This window comes from Amia ocellicauda, chromosome 10, assembly GCF_036373705.1.
Source record: "Amia ocellicauda isolate fAmiCal2 chromosome 10, fAmiCal2.hap1, whole genome shotgun sequence".
Lineage (NCBI taxonomy): Eukaryota > Metazoa > Chordata > Actinopteri > Amiiformes > Amiidae > Amia > Amia ocellicauda.
The window spans coordinates 37,582,565-37,603,541 of NC_089859.1; the positions used below are offsets into that span (position 1 = coordinate 37,582,565).

General features: G+C 42.4%; 1 protein-coding gene across 3 annotated transcripts in view; it reads right to left on the bottom strand.

Annotated features, from left to right (window-relative positions):
- nfatc1 (nuclear factor of activated T cells 1) overlaps nt 1–20,977 on the bottom strand; it is a 155,918-nt gene that overhangs the window by 54,131 nt on the left and 80,810 nt on the right. For 2 of the 3 annotated variants that reach the window (XM_066716052.1, XM_066716053.1), the window contains exon 9: nt 14,289–14,987. In XM_066716052.1, coding sequence (XP_066572149.1) covers nt 14,289–14,987 — 699 coding nt within the window. The remainder of the gene's footprint in view (nt 1–14,288; nt 14,988–20,977) is intronic. The other variant, XM_066716054.1, reaches the window with a different exon arrangement.

Consider the following 20,977-nt stretch of genomic DNA (forward strand, 5'->3'; position numbering starts at 1 on the left):
GGACCGGGGTCGTAAATCTACTTGCACAATATACAGCGCGGGGCAATCAGAACAACTCTTGCGCCCTCCGCATGACATCGAGGCAGTGGACCGCAGCTCCTGCATACAAACATAAATACACAGCTCGCTAGTCAGAACACTGGAGTAGCCAAGCTGAATATAACAATATACAGCGCGGGCAGCAGGAACATTCATGCTACCTCTACGCAGCACAGGAGCAATCTCGCTCCTGAACAGTACAGAGCGGCCAGCTCCACTGTGCTGTCATAAACAAACTATATACACTATATACATAGCGAGGCAGCGAGAACAGCTCGAATGCCATCAGCTGGAAACAGCGGCAGCAGCCCTCCAGTCTACTAGCAGAGGCCTGCTGTTTACACATACTACACAGCGGGGTACGGGCAAGGTGCATGCACCACCACAACACAATGCAACAATAAATTAACTATATACAGGGCGGCCTCATAAGGCAACATACGTGGAGGCAGTGTGACAGACCCTGGAAACACATCAACAGGGCAGTCCAGGAGCAGCTCACGTGGGTGCTCAACTGGAAGGCATAGTCTGGCAGGAAGTGAAACACAGTTCAATATAGCTCCATCGAGGATATGCTAAGAGGGGCAGACTGGGAATAAAGGTCAGGAGCCCATGCCCATAGGCTACTGGAGATCAACTGAAGCCAACACTGGGTTCCCAATAGAAGGGGCCGGTCCCGTCACGTCCAACCTGTAGAACCGGACAAATGTAAACCGAGAGGCCCAAGCTGAAGCTGCACAAATGTCTGCCAAGGGGGCACCTTGAAAAAGGGCCCACGATGTGGCAACGCTTCGAGTCGAGTGGGAGACCAGACTCATATGGCCATGGTAACAGTTTCCACAATCCAATGCGAGAGGCACTGCTTTGAAAGCGCCTGGCCTATGTCCGCGCTCTATAAGATACAAACAACTGGTCTTTAGTGTGCTCCAAATAGCACCTTAGCATGGGGCAAAGCAGGTGTAGCCAACTCTCCTGCTCCCAAGAGAAGGGAGGAGGATGGAAAGCCATCAATTCAATAGGCCTGTTGACATGAAATGGAGACAGCACTTTCAGGAGGAATGCAGGATTAGGCTGGAGCGTAACCCTGGAGCCATCTCCTACAAAATGGACACATGATGGGTGTACAGACAGGGCGTGTAACTCGCTCACTCATTTTGCAGAGGTGATTGACAGCAAAAACATGGTCTTAAGTGACACCAGCTTCAGATCAGCTGACTGCAGAGGTTGCACTACATCAAGGCGCCATGCGGGCAGTGAAGGGGCAAGGGGAGGCCGCAGCCTCCAAAAACTGAAGTGAAGGAAATGAGACCCATGGGGCTCGCCATCATTCCAGACATGAAGAGATAGCCACCAGATACACTTTGAGAGTGGACGGGGGCTTGCCCTGGTCGAACAGCTTCTGTAAAAATTGTAATATGTCCCCAATGGGGCAATTAGCTGGTCTTGGCACCAGGTACGAAACACTGCAACCTCATAGAGGGAGCTCTTGCCAACTGAAAAGTGGCTACTACCACTTCTGACAGACCCCAGGTTATTAAGCTATCCTGCTCAGGCCCAGAGCTGGAGCAGGACTGGGTTGGAGTGCCAGAGCATGCCCTGCACATGGAACAACAAGTCCGCTCACACTGGGAGTTGCCAGGGCTCTCCATTCAAGAGGAGATGAGGTCTGGGAACCAGAATCTGCAAGACTCCTGGGGCACTACTAGCAGAACTGACACTCATTCTCGTCTGATCTTCTCCAGGACCAACGGGAGAAGGGGGACAGTTGGGAATGCATAGAGCAGACAGCGTGGCCACATGTGGGTTAGCGCATTGATCCCCAGGGTTCCTGAGTGGTCTCAGATGGAGAACCAATACAGGGCAGTGGGTGGACTCTGCTGAGGCCAAAGAGAGGAGGTCTGCCGCTGTGTTGAACAGGGTGGTGTGGTAAACTGCTCTGATGGAGTGAAGCCGGGGCTGCACACATAGAAGCAACAATACAGTCTGTGCAGCCAGAGACCTCGTTGTCTGTTGAAATGTCTGTCCGAACCAGCACATGTCTGTCCCGTAGGACGGGCAGAAAGTGACACAGTCTGAGAAGACTAATAGATAGCTGTAGGGAGCTGTAGAGACCTAAACCACCACTGCAGCGGCCTCAATTGTGATGCAGCCGCAAAGTCGCAGCTGTGGGCTGTAGTGTGTGTGCAAGCCGGCGGAGGGGCCCCCCTCACGGGCGAGGTCTCTTATTATTATTATTCTGAGCTTAGGCCGGGTGGCTGGGCCTTGGATTTTACTGACGCAGCTGACACTCCCGCAGAGCAGGAAAAAGTCCTGTGGACAAAACCAACACCGCAACCAGACAAATTAATATGCATAAGGCACTATACTATATTAAAATGGCTAGATTTTAATGTTCTGTGATGTGAAAACCGAAACTGAAACCTCCGGTGCGTGGATGGCACAGAATGGTAGTGTTAATACTAAATAATATTAACCACAGACACACACAGACAAGGGTGTAGCGCAGGACAGCACTATAAATTGAAGCTAGCTACCAAAAATATGCAACATTTTTAAGGTCTATTGCAAAATACACAGATACAGACAGTCTCACATCTCGGGTCCAGCGAAGAGGCAAGAGAGCAAATTCCTGTGCAGAGGTCACCTTTTATACAAACACGAAGTGGAAGGGACCTTTCGTCAGCAGGGAAAGAATTTTTCTGTCATTCACCACAGTTGTTTTCCATGGTCTTCTGGGCCTTTGGTGTTCCTGAGCTCACCAATGCGTTCTTTCTTTTTAAGAATGTACCAAATAGTTGATTTGGCCACACCTAATGTTTTTGCTATCTCTATGATTGGTTTGTTTTGATTTCTAAGGCAAAACTGATGGCAAAACACCCAAAGAAGAAGCAGCAACTAAATACATCTGTAGTACAGGCCTGGCAGAGCAACACCAGGGAAGAAACCCAACATCTGGTGATGTCTATGGGTTCCAGACTTCAGGCAGTCATTGACAACAAAGGATTTGCAACCAAGTATTGAAACTCACAATTTAATTCATGATTATGTTTGTCCAATTACTTCTGAGCTCCTAAAATTGGGGGGACCACCTAAAAAATGGGTGTAATTCCTACACCGTTTGCCAATTTGGATGTACAGTGAGGGAAAAAAGTATTTGATCCCCTGCTGATTTTGTACGTTTGCCCACTGACAAAGAAATGATCAGTCTATAATTTTAATGGTAGGTGTATTTTAACAGTGAGAGACAGAATAACAACAAAAAAATTCAGAAAAATGCATTTCAAAAAAGTTATATATTGATTTGCATGTTAATGAGGGAAATAAGTATTTGACCCCTTCAACTTAGTACTTGGTGGCAAAACCCTTGTTGGCAATCACAGAGGTCAGACGTTTTTGTAGTTGGCCACCAGGTTTGCACACATCTCAGGAGGGATTTTGTCCCACTCCTCTTTGCAGAGCCTCTCAAAGTCATTAAGGTTTCGAGGCTGACGTTTGGCAACTCGAACCTTCAGCTCCCTCCACAGATTTTCTATGGGATTAAGGTCTGGAGACTGGCTAGGCCACTCCAGGACCTTAATGTGCTTCTTCTTGAGCCACTCCTTTGTTACCTTGGCTGTGTGTTTTGGGTCATTGTCATGCTGGAATACCCATCCACGACCCATTTTCAATGCCCTGGCTGAGGGAAGGAGGTTCTCACCCAAGATTTGACGGTACATGGCCCCGTCCATCGTCCCTTTGATGCGGTGCAGTTGTCCTGTCCCCTTAGCAGAAAAACACCCCCCAAGCATAATGTTTCCACCTCCATGTTTGACGGTGGGGATGGTGTTCTTGGGGTCATTCCTCCTTCTCCAAACACGGCTAGTTGAGTTGATGCCAAAGAGCTTGATTTTGGTCTCATCTGACCACAACACTTTCACCCAGTTCTCCTCTGAATCATTCAGATGTTCATTGGCAAACTTCAGACAGGCCTGCACATGTGCTTTCTTGAGCAGGGGGACCTTGCGGGCGCTGCAGGATTTCAGTCCTTCATGGCATAGTGTGTTACCAATTGTTTTCTTGGTGACTATGGTCCCAGCTGCCTTGAGATCATTAACAAGATCCTCCCGTGTAGTTCTGGGCTGATTCCTCACCGTTCTCATGATCATTGAAACTCCACGAGGTGAGATTTTGCATGGCGCCGCAGACCAAGGGAAACTGACAGTTATTTTGTGTTTCTTCCATTTGCGAATAATCACACCAACTGTTGTCACCTTCTCACCAAGCTGCTTGGCGATGGTCTTGTAGCCCATTCCAGCCTTTTGTAGGTCTACAATCTTGTCCCTGACATCCTTGGACAGCTCTTTGGTCTTGGCCATGGTGGAGAGTTTGGAATCTGATTGATTGATTGCTTCTGTGGACAGGTGTCATTTATACAGGTAACGAGCTGAGATTAGGAGCACTCCCTTTAAGAGAGTGCTCCTAATCTCAGCTTGTTACCTGTATAAAAGACACCTGGGAGCCAGAAATCTTGCTGGTTGATAGGGGATCAAATACTTATTTCCCTCATTAACATGCAAATCAATTTATAACTTTTTTGAAATGAGTTTTTCTGGATTTTTTTGTTTTTATTCTGTCTCTCACTGTTAAAATACACGTACCATTAAAATTATAGACTGATCATTTATTTGTCAGTGGGCAAACGTACAAAATCAGCAGGGGATCAAATACTTTTTTCCCTCACTGTAACTACCCTCAAATTAAAGATGGAAGTCTACATTTAAAGCACATTTTGTTAGTTTCCTTTATAATCCATTGTGGTGGTGTACAGAGACAAAATTATGACAATTGTGTCACTGTCCAAATATTTATGTACTTAACTGTATGTGAAAACCTCAATACAAAAGAAATTGGGTATGATCTCAGTCAATACTAGACAAAGAAATAAATAAATCAGGCAGGTTTGGTGTACTTAGCATTTTAGTAGCAAACATTCAAAGCTGTTAGGTCATAAATCTTAAGTGGTAACTGATTAATGTTAGTTCAAGAATATGAGACAGTGTCTGCCATTTTGTCAACAAAGTGGAATCCTTTCTTAGTCAAAGTGTTCAAGGTTTAGTAGTTCAGGTAATAAAGACTTGTTGGGGACTGCTTAGTGTTTTACATGCAGACCTTTTCTCTAATATATGAAACAAAATGACATGTCTGAGCTCAAGGGCAGCTCATGTATCCTATTATGTTAAAGAACCAGCACACTACTGGGACTCTTAATGGTGAGTACTAAATCACAGTCTAGTGAAGTCATATAATCACATTTCAGAGGATCCCTTACTAGCATATAGAGTAATGACTCTAAAAGGCAAACCTTACTTTTTCGTATATATATCAAGTTTAGAATGGGAATGCCTCATTTGGTGGATGCATTCAAAGTATGCTATTACCACCACATACTTACTGGGTCTCCATGAACTAGCCAAATATACTAATTTCTAAATTAGATGACGTAAGTGTGCCATTTATTGTGGTCAGCAAGAGGTACTCCAATATCCTACGCCAATCAATATGAATTCCGGAGAATCCCTAATGCATCTATTATCATGCACTGCATAGATCTATCTTTAGTATTATAGAAATCCGTTATGCTAAAGTGACAGCAGGTTCAGAGCTGAAACAGGTTAACTATGCTATTTGGCTTTGAAACAAATATTCACATTTTAAATGCTTTCCTGAGACCCACAGTTGCAACAGTGCAACATTTCTTTAAAACAGTGAAATAGTACCTATTCCTGACTAAATGTAAATAGAAACTACATATTCCAGCAGCCTAGACTCTAAACTATATCATAGCAACACTTCTGATGGGAAAATCACCCAGCATTTAAAATCCAAACAACATGACTGCCTCCCTCTGACTCCCCTGCTCCCTCTTTTGGACCAATTTTGTCAAATTTCCAAATACATTTGACCTGTTATTATATTGTTATATTTTATATTTTTTTATAAAAATATACAAAACACATGATTGTGCAAAAATGTAACACTGGGCATGAACGGTGGCCATTTTCACATATTTTACATACAATAGGCCCCATCACTGAATCATGGGTACATTTATGCCAAATACTCTGCCTTTCTGTAATGTTATTCTAAGAGGAATAGAGCCTATTATGATTTTTTGATGTAGCTGTAATCTTCAAGATAAAGTAATGTTGTCTTCTGTACTAATTATTATTAGGGGCAGGTGTTTTTCACTACATTTTTCCAGGAGGTCTCCCATCCAACTACTGGCCAGACCCAGACCTGCTTTGCTTCATTGTAGTATTGGTGTTGAGATGTAGGATGGTATGGCTACTGTAATTACAGTTCCATAACACCATTGTTTACTTCTTACTATAATAATTCACTATTTACATTTCAAAATGCCATTGACAAAGAGAGGAAAAGTTTTCTCAGTTCAGGATGTGGAGGCCATTGTTAATGGAGATACAAGTGACTTTGAGATTGAATCAGAGGACCGTGACAGAGAACTGACGATACAAAAGAAAGCATAGTACAGGATGGTAAGGATCAGGACTTTTCAAGTGACAGAGAAAGTGAGGATGAAAGCCAGAGAGAAAGCAAGAGTAGCAACAGTGAAGACAGGCCTGGCCCAGCACTGCGCAGGCAGAATGGTTCAAGTCAAAGTCGGCTTCACTGGAAAAAGAAAGAGTTTAAAGGCCAGACACCAGCTTCACAGGTGCTGATGTTGAGACTGCCTCAAAATTGCACACTGCAACTTCCAGAGATTTCTGTCATTAGAGATGCTTCAGAATGTGATGCAATGAATACATATAAGAAAATATACAGTTAAATCCTACATCCTAGACTGTGAGCTAATAATTGCAATACTCTAGAACACTGTCCCTTGATTTCATATTCAAAACACTGCTTAATCCTAACCCTAAACTTAACCATAATGTACAAAAAGCAATGAAAACAATAGTATCTTGAGAGAGCTTGCAGAGAATGGAGAGGTGTCATCACAGAATAACAAATCACATAACAGAACTACCCAGTAATTTTGTCTGTGAGGTTAGATTGTACTACTGTGGCAGTTCATTCATTAAAATGCCTTGTTTTCATTCTGTCTCCATGGTAGTGCAGTTTTCAGTAACTTTAGTACATCTCATCTACACTTTCTTCAGACTATTTTTGTGGATTTATAGAGCAATTATATATTATTTTATTGATGAAATCAATCCTAAACTGTTGCTTAAACCATTGTGCTTGTTTATTATATTTCCCTCTTGATTTCTGGCTCATTTGCAACTGGATTGCTTCTACCACTACAACACTTTAGTACCTCTGGAACACACTCTTATGAACATATTATGACTTTTGAGTGGATAGAACCCTGGTAGAATGACAACAGATCAAGAAGAGTGTGCTAGGAGAGGGAGAGAACTGGAGTGACATCAAACAGGAACTCCCAGCGAACTCACCCTGTGGATAGCCAATAGAGCAGGGCTGAAGAAATTGTGAAGTGCATTGTTGAAAAGTCCACATCTATGGAAATACTAACAGTGTTTGTCCTGAGCAGCAACTGGGGCTAAGCTGTGGCAGTTGCCTGGGCTGCACTGGATATTATCTCATCCCTTCTCAAAATCTTAATTTTTATTTGCACTGCTCATCTTTTTACTTTATTGCAGGCTGCTACATGGCTAGTTCCCTATTTTTAATAACTAAGTTTTAACCCCGTAATTATATATATATATACAGTGAGGGAAAAAAGTATTTGATCCCCTGCTGATTTTGTACGTTTGCCCACTGACAAAGAAATTATCAGTCTATAATTTTAATGGTAGGTGTATTTTAACAGTGAGAGACAGAATAACAGCAAAAAAATCCAGAAAAACATAAGAAATAAGTATTTGATCCCCTATCATTCAGCAAGATTTCTGGCTCCCAGGTGTCTTTTATACAGGTAACGAGCTGAGATTAGGAGGTGCTCCTAATCTCAGCTCGTTACCTGTATAAAAGACACCTGTCCACAGAAGCAATCAATCAATCAGATTCCAAACTCTCCACCATGGCCAAGACCAAAGAGCTGTCCAAGGATGTCAGGGAAAAGATTGTAGACCTACACAAGGCTGGAATGGGCTACAAGACCATTGCCAAGCAGCTTGGTGAGAAGGTGACAACAGTTGGTGCGATTATTCGCAAATGGAAGAAACACAAAATAACTGTCAGTCTCCCTCGGTCTGGGGCTCCATGCAAGATCTCACCTCGTGGAGTTTCAATGATCATGAGAACGGTGAGGAATCAGCCCAGAACTACACGGGAGGATCTTGTTAATGATCTCAAGGCAGCTGGGACCATAGTCACCAAGAAAACAATTGGTAACACACTATGCCATGAAGGACTGAAATCCTGCAGCGCCCGCAAGGTAATCCTGCTCAAGAAAGCACATGTGCAGGCCTGTCTGAAGTTTGCCAATGAACATCTGAATGATTCAGAGGAGAACTGGGTGAAAGTGTTGTGGTCAGATGCGACCAAAATCAAGCTCTTTGGCATCAACTCAACTAGCCGTGTTTGGAGAAGGAGGAATGACCCCAAGAACACCATCCCCACCGTCAAACATGGAGGTGGAAACATTATGCTTGGGGGGTGTTTTTCTGCTAAGGGGACAGGACAACTACACCGCATCAAAGGGACAATGGACAGGGCCATGTACCGTCAAATCTTGGGTGAGAACCTCCTTCCCTCAGCCAGGGCATTGAAAATGGGTCGTGGATGGGTATTCCAGCATGACAATGACCCAAAACACACAGCCAAGGTAACAAAGGAGTGGCTCAAGAAGAAGCACATTAAGGTCCTGGAGTGGCCTAGCCAGTCTCCAGACCTTAATCCCATAGAAAATCTGTGGAGGGAGCTGAAGGTTCGAGTTGCCAAACGTCAGCCTCGAAACCTTAATGACTTTGAGAGGCTCTGCAAAGAGGAGTGGGACAAAATCCCTCCTGAGGTGTGTGCAAACCTGGTGGCCAACTACAAGAAACGTCTGACCTCTGTGATTGCCAACAAGGGTTTTGCCACCAAGTACTAAGTCGAAGGGGTTAAATACTTATTTCCCTCATTAACATGCAAATCAATTTATAACTTTTTTGAAATGCATTTTTCTGGATTTTTTTGTTGTTATTCTGTCTCTCACTGCTAAAATACATGTACCATTAAAATTATAGACTGATCATTTCTTTGTCAGTGGGCAAACATACAAAATCAACAGGGGATTAAATACTTTTTTCCCCCACTGTATATATATATTCTATTTCAATGCATTTTAATCTGATAAAAAAAAGGAAATAATACATTTAGTCCTTGCCCTCACCTTATTCATCCACCAGCACATACTGTGCAGGTTTTAATAAAGGTTTGGGCAAAAAACGATGTTGATTGTAAACCCAGGCACCAAAACTAAGTTTACAACAATATCTTGAATGAGAGAAAACTACAGGGATAATATGTTATGCTTAACACTGAATTTATCACTCAAACATTCTACATGTGGATATAACCAGAAGCTGAATATCAGTATTGTATTTGTCAAACAAAGCTTATTTTTTTCCCCAAAGAAGATACAGAATTGACTAAGAATTGTATACATAATGTTGACAGAATTGACCATAGCATGATGACTGAAGAATGATAGGTTGCGAATTATTTTGTATCTGAAAATGCAAGCACTGCACAAGGGGGAGGGGTTTCTGCACACTGCCGTAGGAATCTGATCAAAACGTCACTCTGGCCCCTGCACTCATCACTCAGAACAGGTCCCTTCCCACATCCTGTTCCATAAAATGTGACGTCAGCGCAGGTTCATCCTCTTTTGCCGGAAGCCAGGACTCCCACGCGACCTTGCAACCCTTGGGCAGTGCTTCCCTTTTCAGATAACCAGGGTTGCATTCTTTCAAGTCGGAAGCACTGCCCAAGGTGGAGGGGTTACTGTATCACAAAACCATCATAAGGGAGGAGGCAGCGAGCTGATAAGGGAGCCTGCCCCTAGGTGATTCGACACCAACGGAGCGCCTTCCAGCACGCCGGAATAACTGTGAGTCGGCGTGCTGGATCGTGGCGAGGATGCATCCTGAGATACCTGAACCACCACTGCAGCGGCCTCAATTGGAGGAGGCTGAGGGGGAGGGTCTGTGTTGCAGCTGCTTGGAGGCCCAGCAGCCTCTGGCAAAGGGACACCCTGACATGAGCTCTCAGTCGGAAGAGGGCGAGACACGTGTGTATGGAGGCAACTCTCTCTGGCGCCAGTGTGGGGAGCATGGCAACGGAATCAAGGCGCAGTCGGAGGAACTGTGTCTGCTGAGTTGGCGTCAGGCGGCTCTTCTCTCAATTGACCCGAAGGCCCAATTCGGAGAGGTGGCCTAAAATCAGGTTTGTGTGGTTTTGAACCTGCTGCCTCGAGTGAGAACAAACCAGCCAGTTGTCTAGATAATTGAGGACGTGGATCCCCTGACAACGCAAGGGGGCTAACACGACGTCCATGCACTTGGAAAAAGTGCATGGGGCTAGCGACAGGCCGAAGGGGAGAACAGCAAACTCAAACGCTCGGCCCTCGAAGGCGAAGCGGAGAAACTTCCTGTGCGCCTGCGCAATGGGGATGTGAAAGTAAGCATCTTTCAGATCCACCGTGGTGAACCAGTCGCCGGGCTAGATGGCCTGGGACATGATGCGCAGGTTGAGCATCTTGAAGCGCAACACCTTGAGGTGGCGGTTCAAGCGCCTCAGATCCACGATGGGGCGGAAACTGCCATCTTTCTTGGGCACAAGGAAGTATGGGGAAAATGTATCCAGGAGCCAGTGCCGCACACTGCAACGGGTCCCTCACTCACATCCACACCACACCCTGGAAGGGGGGTTTACATGTCTGAAATTGTAGGGAGTAGCCAACTGATACAATTTGGAGCACTGAAGAGTCTTGGGTGCAGAGTTGCCTGGGGACACCGGATGATGCGGAGTCTGGGGTCCGAGGGGGCTGAGGATAGTAGACCACCAGCCGTAGCGGGATCTAAAACCAAGGCCTGCACAAACGGACAAGGAGGCTAAGAGCTCATTCTCAGCAAACTAAGAGAGCGAGATCTCCTACAGCTACAGCTGCAGCTGCGGACTGTAGTGCAGGCGCAAGACGGCGGAGGAGTACCTCACGTGGGCGAGATCTTTTACAACACACCGAGGCTCAGGCTGGGCAGCCGGGCCTCGGATTTTACTGCCGCTGCTAGCGCTCCTGCTGTGGAGGAAAAAGCCCAGTGGACAAAAAACCAACACAGCAAGCAGTCGGAAAATATAAGGCACTATATAAACACAACTATTATTTTTAAAGTGTACTATTTGTAGCCGAAACTGAAACCGAAGCGCACCAAAGCCCCGGAGCATGGACAGAACAGAGTCAGATTAGCTATCAATAATAACTAATAGAAATAGACACAGTAAAAAACTGTGGTGACAGCACAGCCGTGAAGCCAACCAACCAAATAATAATAATTGTTAAACAACAATAAGGTCTAATGCACAGACAAGACACAGAGAGCTCACGTTCTCGGGTCCAGGTGAAATGGCAAAAGAGGACGAACCTGCGCTGACGTCATGTTTTATGGAACAGGATGTGGGAAGGGACCTGTTCTGAGTGATGAGCACAGGGGCCAATAGCAGCTTCGATAGAGTGTAGTTTCGATCAGGTTCCTACGGCAGTGCACAGAAACCCCTCCCCCTTGGGCAGTGCTTCCGACTTAAAAAATAATCCTTAATTTCAGTGTTTTTTTTTATGAGGTGAAGAAAAAAGTAGTGACCACAAAGACAGCTGTGCTGACAACTTACAGCTCCTCAGGATTCTCAGTTTTTTCAATGCCACACATTTATGGTTAGCAGAGACAGATTAAGTACTGCTGGAATGATGTCCATATGTTGTATTAGGGACACCCTCCATAGTTTATTTTTTATGTGTGACACAATTGTTGAATACTTGATACTGGGATGGTGGTCAACTGAAAGATTTGGATACATGCCAGGGTTCTTAATCTTACTATGACTAGAGCTGGGCTAGAAACATATGTCAGGGAGGCCTAAAACAACCCACATACACACACACACACACACACACACACACACACACACACACACACACACACACACACATTGTAATGCTGTAATTTTAGATGTATTGCAGTTGATTTTTTTTTGCAGTCATGCTCAAAAAGTGCAACATTTTAGCTGATAATATACATCCTTCACACAACCAATATAAATGTTAGCTGTTAGCTCACTGTATCGCATTAAAAAAGAAAGCTCTAAAATATTTTGTGTCTATAATTTTTAAATTTAAATTTTAACAAGTTGCATCAAGCATAATACATTTGAATAGACAGTTTTGTTGTTAGTAATCCCCATGCCTCTTAATTGAGATTAATTGTAAATGATAATATTATCAATTCCCATCATTTAATGCAATCTCCTACAACCACAATAGTTAATTTATTTGATTTATTGATTTAGTTGATTTATTATGATAAACCTATTAAAACTTTGTATCAAATATTGTGTTTTATGCATGTTGTGCAATGCTAAGACTATACACTAGATACATTTTTGTAAAATATTTATTTTTTTCCCTCCATGGTTTTCAAGATGTATACAGTTTACTGTATTCTGTCAGCAAAATCACCAAGAATTGTCAGCAAAATATAGTACAATCAATGTAAGATTTGTTTCTATACCTTAATACAGAAGCATAGTTGAATCCCGTAAAAAATACATTTGCACAAGTGAGGCATTCACTATTTTGTTTGGACGAATGCTGCATTCTGTATTCAAACATGCTTACATAAGCACATGTGTCAGTTTGTATATCCTGGGTAGTAGTAGACTGACTGCCTCAATGGCTTCAAATACAAACTGCAAAACCTTTGATCAGAACCACGTGTCTGAATTCCTGCAGCCGTTAAATGACGGTAAAAATACAGAAGAGGGGAGATAGCATGAATGGTTCAGTTGTTCCACAGATCCAGACAAAGAGATATAAAGGCATTACAGCCAAAAAAATAATATAAAATAGAGCAGGATATCAATATTGATATTGCTCAGATTGTATTGTTTGGCAATTGCTGGACTGCACATAACTGCAGTTTATCAGCAAAGGATAAGTACGTGTTTTTATTAATAATAATAATAATAATAATAATAATAATAATAATAATATAATATATTATTAATGTTGAGACCCATAAAAGTAATTATTATTAAACTAAATCCATTATGATTCAATAGTATTTATGTTGGATGTATGTGGACTGATAGTAAAGGCACAACTTAAAATCAGAATGTGCTACACCAGACTTTTACAGCATTTACACTTAACAAACGTCATCTCTCCAATAGCTGTCAAGTATAACACACTGCACTGCAATGTTTATTATTCAATGATAGCACGTTTGATAACTATAAATATGGACTTTCCTTGCCTGTTCTGTATATGCATGTTCTAAGTCCAGTACTGGAATGACTTGCACAGCAAGATACAGTAAAATACAGTAGTCATTCTAGTTGACCTGGAATGGAGGTCAGACAATTTTCCGACCCATGAGTCCAATGAAGAAAACCACACTGCAGAGTCTCTACAAGAAATAAAAAAAAGCTAACCTGCTTCTTGTCAGCCCTAACCAAAGCAAAATGTTTTTATTTTTTTTATTTTCTCCAAATAGTAAAAACAACATTCCAGGATCCCTTTTCCATTGTTTTATTTCCTTCATTAGTCCTTATTTAAACATGTTGTAATGCCATGCACGTGCCATTGCTTTTCTTTCCTTTTTTATATATAATAAAAGAACCTTGTTTTTACTTGTTTTGACAAGACATTTTTGTAACCTGAATGAAGTATATAAAGGAAAAATTGAAAGGAGGAGGAGAAATGAAAAAGCAGACACATTTGTAAAATTTTATGAGTATCTTGTCTCTTTGCTGCTCTTTAAAGATCAACTGAATAAAATGTGATGCTCAGTATGAAGAAACTTGCTTAATCATGTTCTGTGGCTTTCAGCACTAAGAAATGGCTAAGAAGACTTTCCCCTCTCTATGCCCTGTCACATGCAGGGAACTCAGCCCCCTTTATTCATTAAAACACCAATGAACTTGCAGAATATCTGTAGAGGACAAAGGACAGATTTCAATGTTTTCCTTAAAAGCAGACAATGAGGATTGTGTCACTTGGAAGCATTCTTACATTATTTTCCACTTACCATCATCTAAGTACATCTGGTCCAGCTCCTGGGGCTCTTGCTTGACTGTGACAGGCAATGAAGACTGACTATTCTCTTCGTGCAACAGTACCACAGGCCCTGGCTGTTCTGTAGGAGATCCGTTTTGCTGTGCTTTCTGCAGACGCTGCCCCATAGCAACTGGCTGTGGTGGACTGTAGGGTTCAGTGTATGAGGGTTCCTGGGCAGCAGGGGGAACCGGGGAAGAAGAAGGACTGTTGGGATAGACTGTTGGCTGTTGGTAACCATGAGAACAGCTACTGGTCAGATGCTGACTCACCTGGGGCTGTAGCAGGAGAAGTGATGACTGGTCAGGAGAATTAGGAGGCACAACTACCGACCGAGTATGTACCTCCTGGATCGTGGCAACACCTGATGTCCCTTGCTGGATGCTGGTGTCCAGCTGGCTCTGGCCTCCAGAAATGCACTTCGAGTAGGCTGAAGAGGAGATATCGTGGAGCTTAGGGCTGGAGCTAGGAGAAGAGGATGGTATTGTGCCATGTCTCTGCTGACAGGAGGGGAAACCGGACACCAAGCAAGAGCCAGGGTCTGGGTGTATCATAGAGGTCAGAACTTGTTGACTATAGTAGGATTTGGAATTTGGGCTTAGTCCAGCCGCCACCGGTCCACATAGCTGGGTGGGCTCGTAGTCATCGTTCGGTTCGGATTTTATTATAGGCACTGCAAAAAATACCAAAAAATTGAATAAACACACATTCAGAATTCATGTGACTTTGTGAGTGGGCTTGTGGCTAGGATACCCTCAGGAAAACAAACAAGCTCTTGAATGAGACTCTGTGTGTCAGTTGCCTAGCTCTCCCACCCAGTTGAAGAATAAAAAAAGGAAAAAGAAAACAAAAGCTAGATGACTCATCAGCACAAGAAAGTCACAGCTGGTTCTAATATTGAAAAGGCCTATTTTCTTTGGATTCTCCTACAGCTGTAATATCCTATAAAATCGTATTTTTAAACATTTTGCTGCAGCAGGAGCCTTAGACCCAAGGGCTCCATGGTTTTGAACTAATTACTTGCTCTCAAAAAAGAGGGAAAAAAGCACAAGGCCTCAACTACAAGACAAACTGTGCTTCTCAGAAAGTTAGCAGTTCTGTTTATTTGAATAGGTCCCAGGAAACATAATTTGGTCTGAAGGGAAGTCAGGTGAGTTAATTGTAAACAAAGTTGAACAGATGTCAAATTTAAATACAAAACAAAATAAAAGCGTGGGGTTTTGCCATTACAAAATTCACATAGTTAGTATCTCTTGCCAACACCTGCTTCAGCCAGTGGATTTAATTAATTCAGAGTAAACCGAGTAAATAGGGTCTGGAATTAAGCAGACTACTTTGTTCTCTCGGTTTTATATGACCAAAAACATACATTTTCTTGCATTTTACTTCTGAATCAAAAGCATACATTTCTGATGGGTTATGCAGAACACAATTTAATTTCCAAGGCCAGAAAACCATAAGCTTTGCTTCTTTATCAAAATAACTAATATTCAGATCAATGGATATTAAAGCATTGATGGTTTTATAATGATTTAAAACCTGATACCTAGAAGAGCATTGATGGATTGCTTTAGTGGAGTGAGGCAAAAGAGAGTTCTGTCACAGGCAAGGATAGATTCAATTTGTTAGGAAAACCTTTTATATTATGGCCTTGCCTGAATGCTGGGAATAAAAGTTGCATAGTAGACTTAAGTCTATTAAAAAATGCATGTCTGAAAAAGGAAACATGTATACAATTTTGATAGTAAATGTTTAATTCCTTTAGTAATATAAAGTATTTTCACAACACAACCTTCACAACGTAGTGTAATAAAAGTAAACTAAGAATTAGAACACACAACAACCAAAGACCCAAGAACATGCAAATCTTGTAAAGTAAACAGTGTAAGTAAAATATTACTGAGCAAACAGGCCTAGTTCCAGTTTGAAGAAATGGGCACAGTAGACCACCCATCATCCCCCACTCTCCACCAACCACAACCTAATTTTCTTTAAAAATGCTACCAACACCCAACATTTGGCTGGTAATTGAGTTTCAGGTTTGGGTCTGGCTCCAAAGAAACAAGAGTTGTAAAGTCATACAATTTAATATTTTAAAGCAGTTTATATTCTCTGCAAATAAAGTTCATGCCAGTCACAAGGTGTTTTAGCCCAAGAGACTGGCCTACATGATTTGTTTGATTTTAATTGATTTAATGTTATTGTAACGGAAGTCTATAGATGCTAACTAATGTAAAAAACTATTATTTATTAAACTATCTGACAAGCACAAAATCTTTAATAGCATATGTTTTAAATTCTGCTGTGTACAGTACTTCCCTGTTCCCATGGTCTTGATGATTTTGTATCTGACAATTTAAAATGGCAGAACTGGCTTCTGTTCTAATATTGCATCTTGTGCATTTAACATTTGAGCCTTTACAGGTCATAAGCTTAGCATTAGTTTGCCAGTATAGCTTATTTAAGCCACATTTGTGTTATTGTTATCAACTCTATCCTGGAGTTTTTGTTTCCTGACTTTCTATAATAGCTCTTATTAAATAATAGTTTAATACTAACTATTTAACACCCTGCAATAACATTTGAGACTGGAGACCACTGAGCTATCTTTTCATTCTCACCCCCTCCCATTCACCCATCCCTCGTAGCTCTGCACATATTAGCTCAGCCAGGTAAAGCCCTTACACACAGACAAGATTAGCCAATGACCCAGCCCACTCTTTCAAAAAGGCTCATGGTTTCAGGCTGCTGTTCCATTCAGTGTTTGAACAAGGACTCTGGTGATGCAAGTCACAGCAACTCTGTCTTTAAATAGCAAGCATGTCTATTTTGGGAGCAAAATGGGGAAGTGTGTTTATCAGCACATAAACTTGCTGCACAAAGAAATATGAGTGGGAGAGCAGATGTTTGCCACAGCCAAAAAGCCCTCAAATGTGTTTGGGTGAATTAACAGCATTAAAGTTAGAAGGGGTTTTAATGAGTAAATGTATTACGAGTCCAAGGATGTAGAATCATTGTAGAAGACAAAATCATTGCAAAAATCATTGGCTTCTAGTGGCTTGAGCAATTGCTTTTTGTTGTGGTCTAAAGGGTTACTTAAGTTTACAAAAATTATAGCCTCAGCATTTTGACTTTTTGGATTATATATTATACTCTATAATAAGGCCATATCTCTCTTTTAATGAATCCTTTATATTAAAACTTTACTTTTTAACTGGTGACACCTGTAACTTTGACAATTTCTGTTGCTATGTCATGTGGGTATACCCTGTGAGAAAATGTTAACTATTGGATTGAAGTACAGCTAACAAAAAGCTACATATATGGCAAACTGTTCTCAAAACCAATTCAATGAAATATGGTAATAACTCAATTTGTCTGTGTCAGGCTCAATGGGCTAACTTAAAGTAAATACTGTGTACAACTGATTGTTTGATTTAAAAATAAATTTAAAAGAAATGTTAAATTTAACAGCATGTTAAAAATTAATGAATATGGGCTAAAGTGTTTTCATTAAATGCAAATATAATAAAAGGCATAAACTAAGACAATGATGGTTGGTTAAACGTTTAGTGCTTAGAGCACTAATGATACTCTAACCCACCCTTATAATGACATAGGATTGTTGCAGACACTTGTGTGTGTGGTGAAGCGAAAATGGTCATGACAGGTAGAGGTGGAGGGGCCCCTAAGCTTTGACTGGGGACACAAAATTGACAAACCCGCCCCTGGTCCTTAAGCTGGGGTCACACTACATGATTTCTACTATCAGACCTGATTTTGTGAATGGTGGGCACACTATTTTGCACCGAATTTATGTATTTTGCATCGTGAAGGAGTGCACACTACACAATAGCTTAAATACAGGTGGTCACACACTTCACGACTGATCTGAAATCCTTTGTCGTGCCTCCAAACCTTGTGGAAACACGTGATCCATCCAGAGAAAAGGTAAACAAGCATGGATGGGGACATTTACAGGTCACATTCTTGTAGCGCAGATGTCCCCCCGATGGATCAGTGGATATCTGCAAATCAGTGCAGAACTGCAGAAATCTGCACAATTAGAACGTGACCACAAGCCACTGTTGCTGTTTGGGTTTGTCTGTGTGGACAAACACAAAAAGAGAAAAGAGGATGTGGGTGAAGACATGGCTGGGGAGGCGAGGGCAATAGCCTGTACTCTGCTGTGAGAGTTGGAGGTGAACAACATCGCATTGTAGGTATCAATATTTTGCACAGACCTGGGTTAATTACAGATAGTGATTGGTATTTGTATTTGAAAATATTATTGTCCCTGTATTAGAGTATTTTTAAATAACCTGTCCCAAAACAAGTATTTTAATAAATATGTATGAAAATATTATTCTTCTGTCATGTTTAGTCTTCCTGTTTCTTATTTCTTCTTCATTCAGCTCAACTCTGATTGGCTGCTGCTGGTCTCTGTGTGACGCTGATTATCGATGCCGGTCGAGTCGTAAATATTAAACATATTTAATACAATCATAGGGGCTCCGACTAGCTTACGACTGTCTCACACTACATGACCATTGGTAGCGGGGACGTGCACCGACCAAGCTGCTTTCGTGATGATCAGTGCAGATTTGTCGGGAGGGCCAAATCTGGCTCAAATCAGACTTAAAATGATGTAGTGTGACCTAGGCATTAGTGCGCCACAAATAGCACCTGAGGGCCCGCACAGGGCAAAGCAGGTGAAGCCGACTCTCCTGCTCTGAAGAGTCAGCACTTTGGAGGATAGCAGGATTAGGTTGAAGCATGACCCTAGAGCCACGTTCTGCAAAACGGACACAGGATGGGTGTATGGACTTGGCATGTAACTTGCTTACACGTTTTGCAGAGGTGATTACCAGCAAGAATGCAGGCTTAAGTGCCACCAGCTTCACCTCAGCTGACTGCATTGGCTCAAATGAGGCTTGAGAAAGTGCGTCCAGCACTTCATCAAGGCGCCATGTGGGCAGTGAAGGGGCAAGAGGAGGCCACAGCCTACGATCTCCCTTCAGAAACTGCGTAGCCAGGAAATGAGACACAGGGGGCTTGCCATCAATCCGGACATGACACGTGGAGATGGCCGCCAGATACACTTTGAGCATGGATGGGGACTTGCCCTGGTACAATAGCTCCTGTAAAAATTTTAACCTTGGTTGGGCAATTAACTGGGTCATGACCCCCGTCTTGGCACCAGGTGTGAAACGTCTGCCAGCGGTAGTAATATTGTGATTTTATAAAGGGCACTCTCGCAGACTGAATAGTGGCTATTACCGTGTCTGACAGGGCCCAGGCAATCAAGCAATCCCGCTCAGGGGCCAGATGCAGAGCTGGAGCTAGCCCGGGTTGGGACAACAAGTCTGCTCGCACTGGGAGCTACCAGGGCTCTCCATTCAAGAGAGGGCAGTTCGTGGATTGCTTGCTTCTCCAAGAGAGCGGCGATTTCGACATGAAGCACCAAAAACTGCAACGGGTCCCTCACTTGTGTCCACACCACGCCTCGGAAAGGGGGTTGGACATGTCTAAAACTGTAGGGAGTAGCCAACTGTTATAGTTTTGAGCACTGGGGGGTGTATGGGTGGGCCAGAGGCTGCTGGAATGCCATTTATCCTCCTGACGCGGGCTGCGCATGCCTGCTGGAAATGCGATAGCAGAGGGGCGGGGCTGCTGTCTGGGAGCTGAGACAGTTTTTTTTCAGATGGATAAGTGGTCCACCACCTGGCAAAAATTTTGAGAACCACTGCTAAAGAGCAAAGCTTGAATGCACTACTGTCAAGCAGAGCCTATAATAATTATTCTACTGCAGAAAAGGAGGGAGGGGGACAAGCTTCTATAGTCTTTATGCTAATAGAGCTGGGGACTGTCACTGAGAAATGCATTAACGTCATCTCTGCCTGCTTTGGAACCTAGAAGAACTTGACTGAGGTAAGTGTCCCCAAAGTTTGCTCAGCCTGCCTGCATGGAAAATCCCAGTCTCCCAGTGCCTACAGGGTTTATTGCATTCAGTTCATTTACATACAATATATAATGACATGCTGAACAATATAAAATGTTTGCTGGCATAAGAGTACATCTCAGTTCTTGCAAAGAGGAATGCTCATGATACAGATAGTAATCCCCCAAAGACTAAGAATGTGAGCCCATCATTGAATTTGATGTATGTATTCAAGTATCTTTATAAAATGCTGTAATCTTCTTTTCAGCCTACATACACGCATTCATGCACCAGCTGTAACCATTAATGAGTGAAAATCATTATAATAAAGATTGCAGTATTAGAAGCAACTTCAATGTATGACAACACATTTCACAGTATTTAAAGGTATTCACCACACCATTTAAAATGTTGCTTTGTATTCCACCTCCATATGTCTTCATGCATAAATCGTCACATTTGCAACAACTGAGAACATTAATTTTACTTTCATAGAACTATAAGCAATGGATTCTAAAGGACACAACTAATTATCTAGAGATAGTTTCAGTTAACATGCTCTACAACAGAGAGAACACCATGTGGTCCATTGCAACATTGGCTTTACAATGGGTGTTACATATGCCTTGAATACATTTCTGCATGATTTTAAGCACACTGATAAAAAACACGCTACTTAAAAAGCTCCATGACCTATATACCTCAACCTCAGAGGTGGTTTT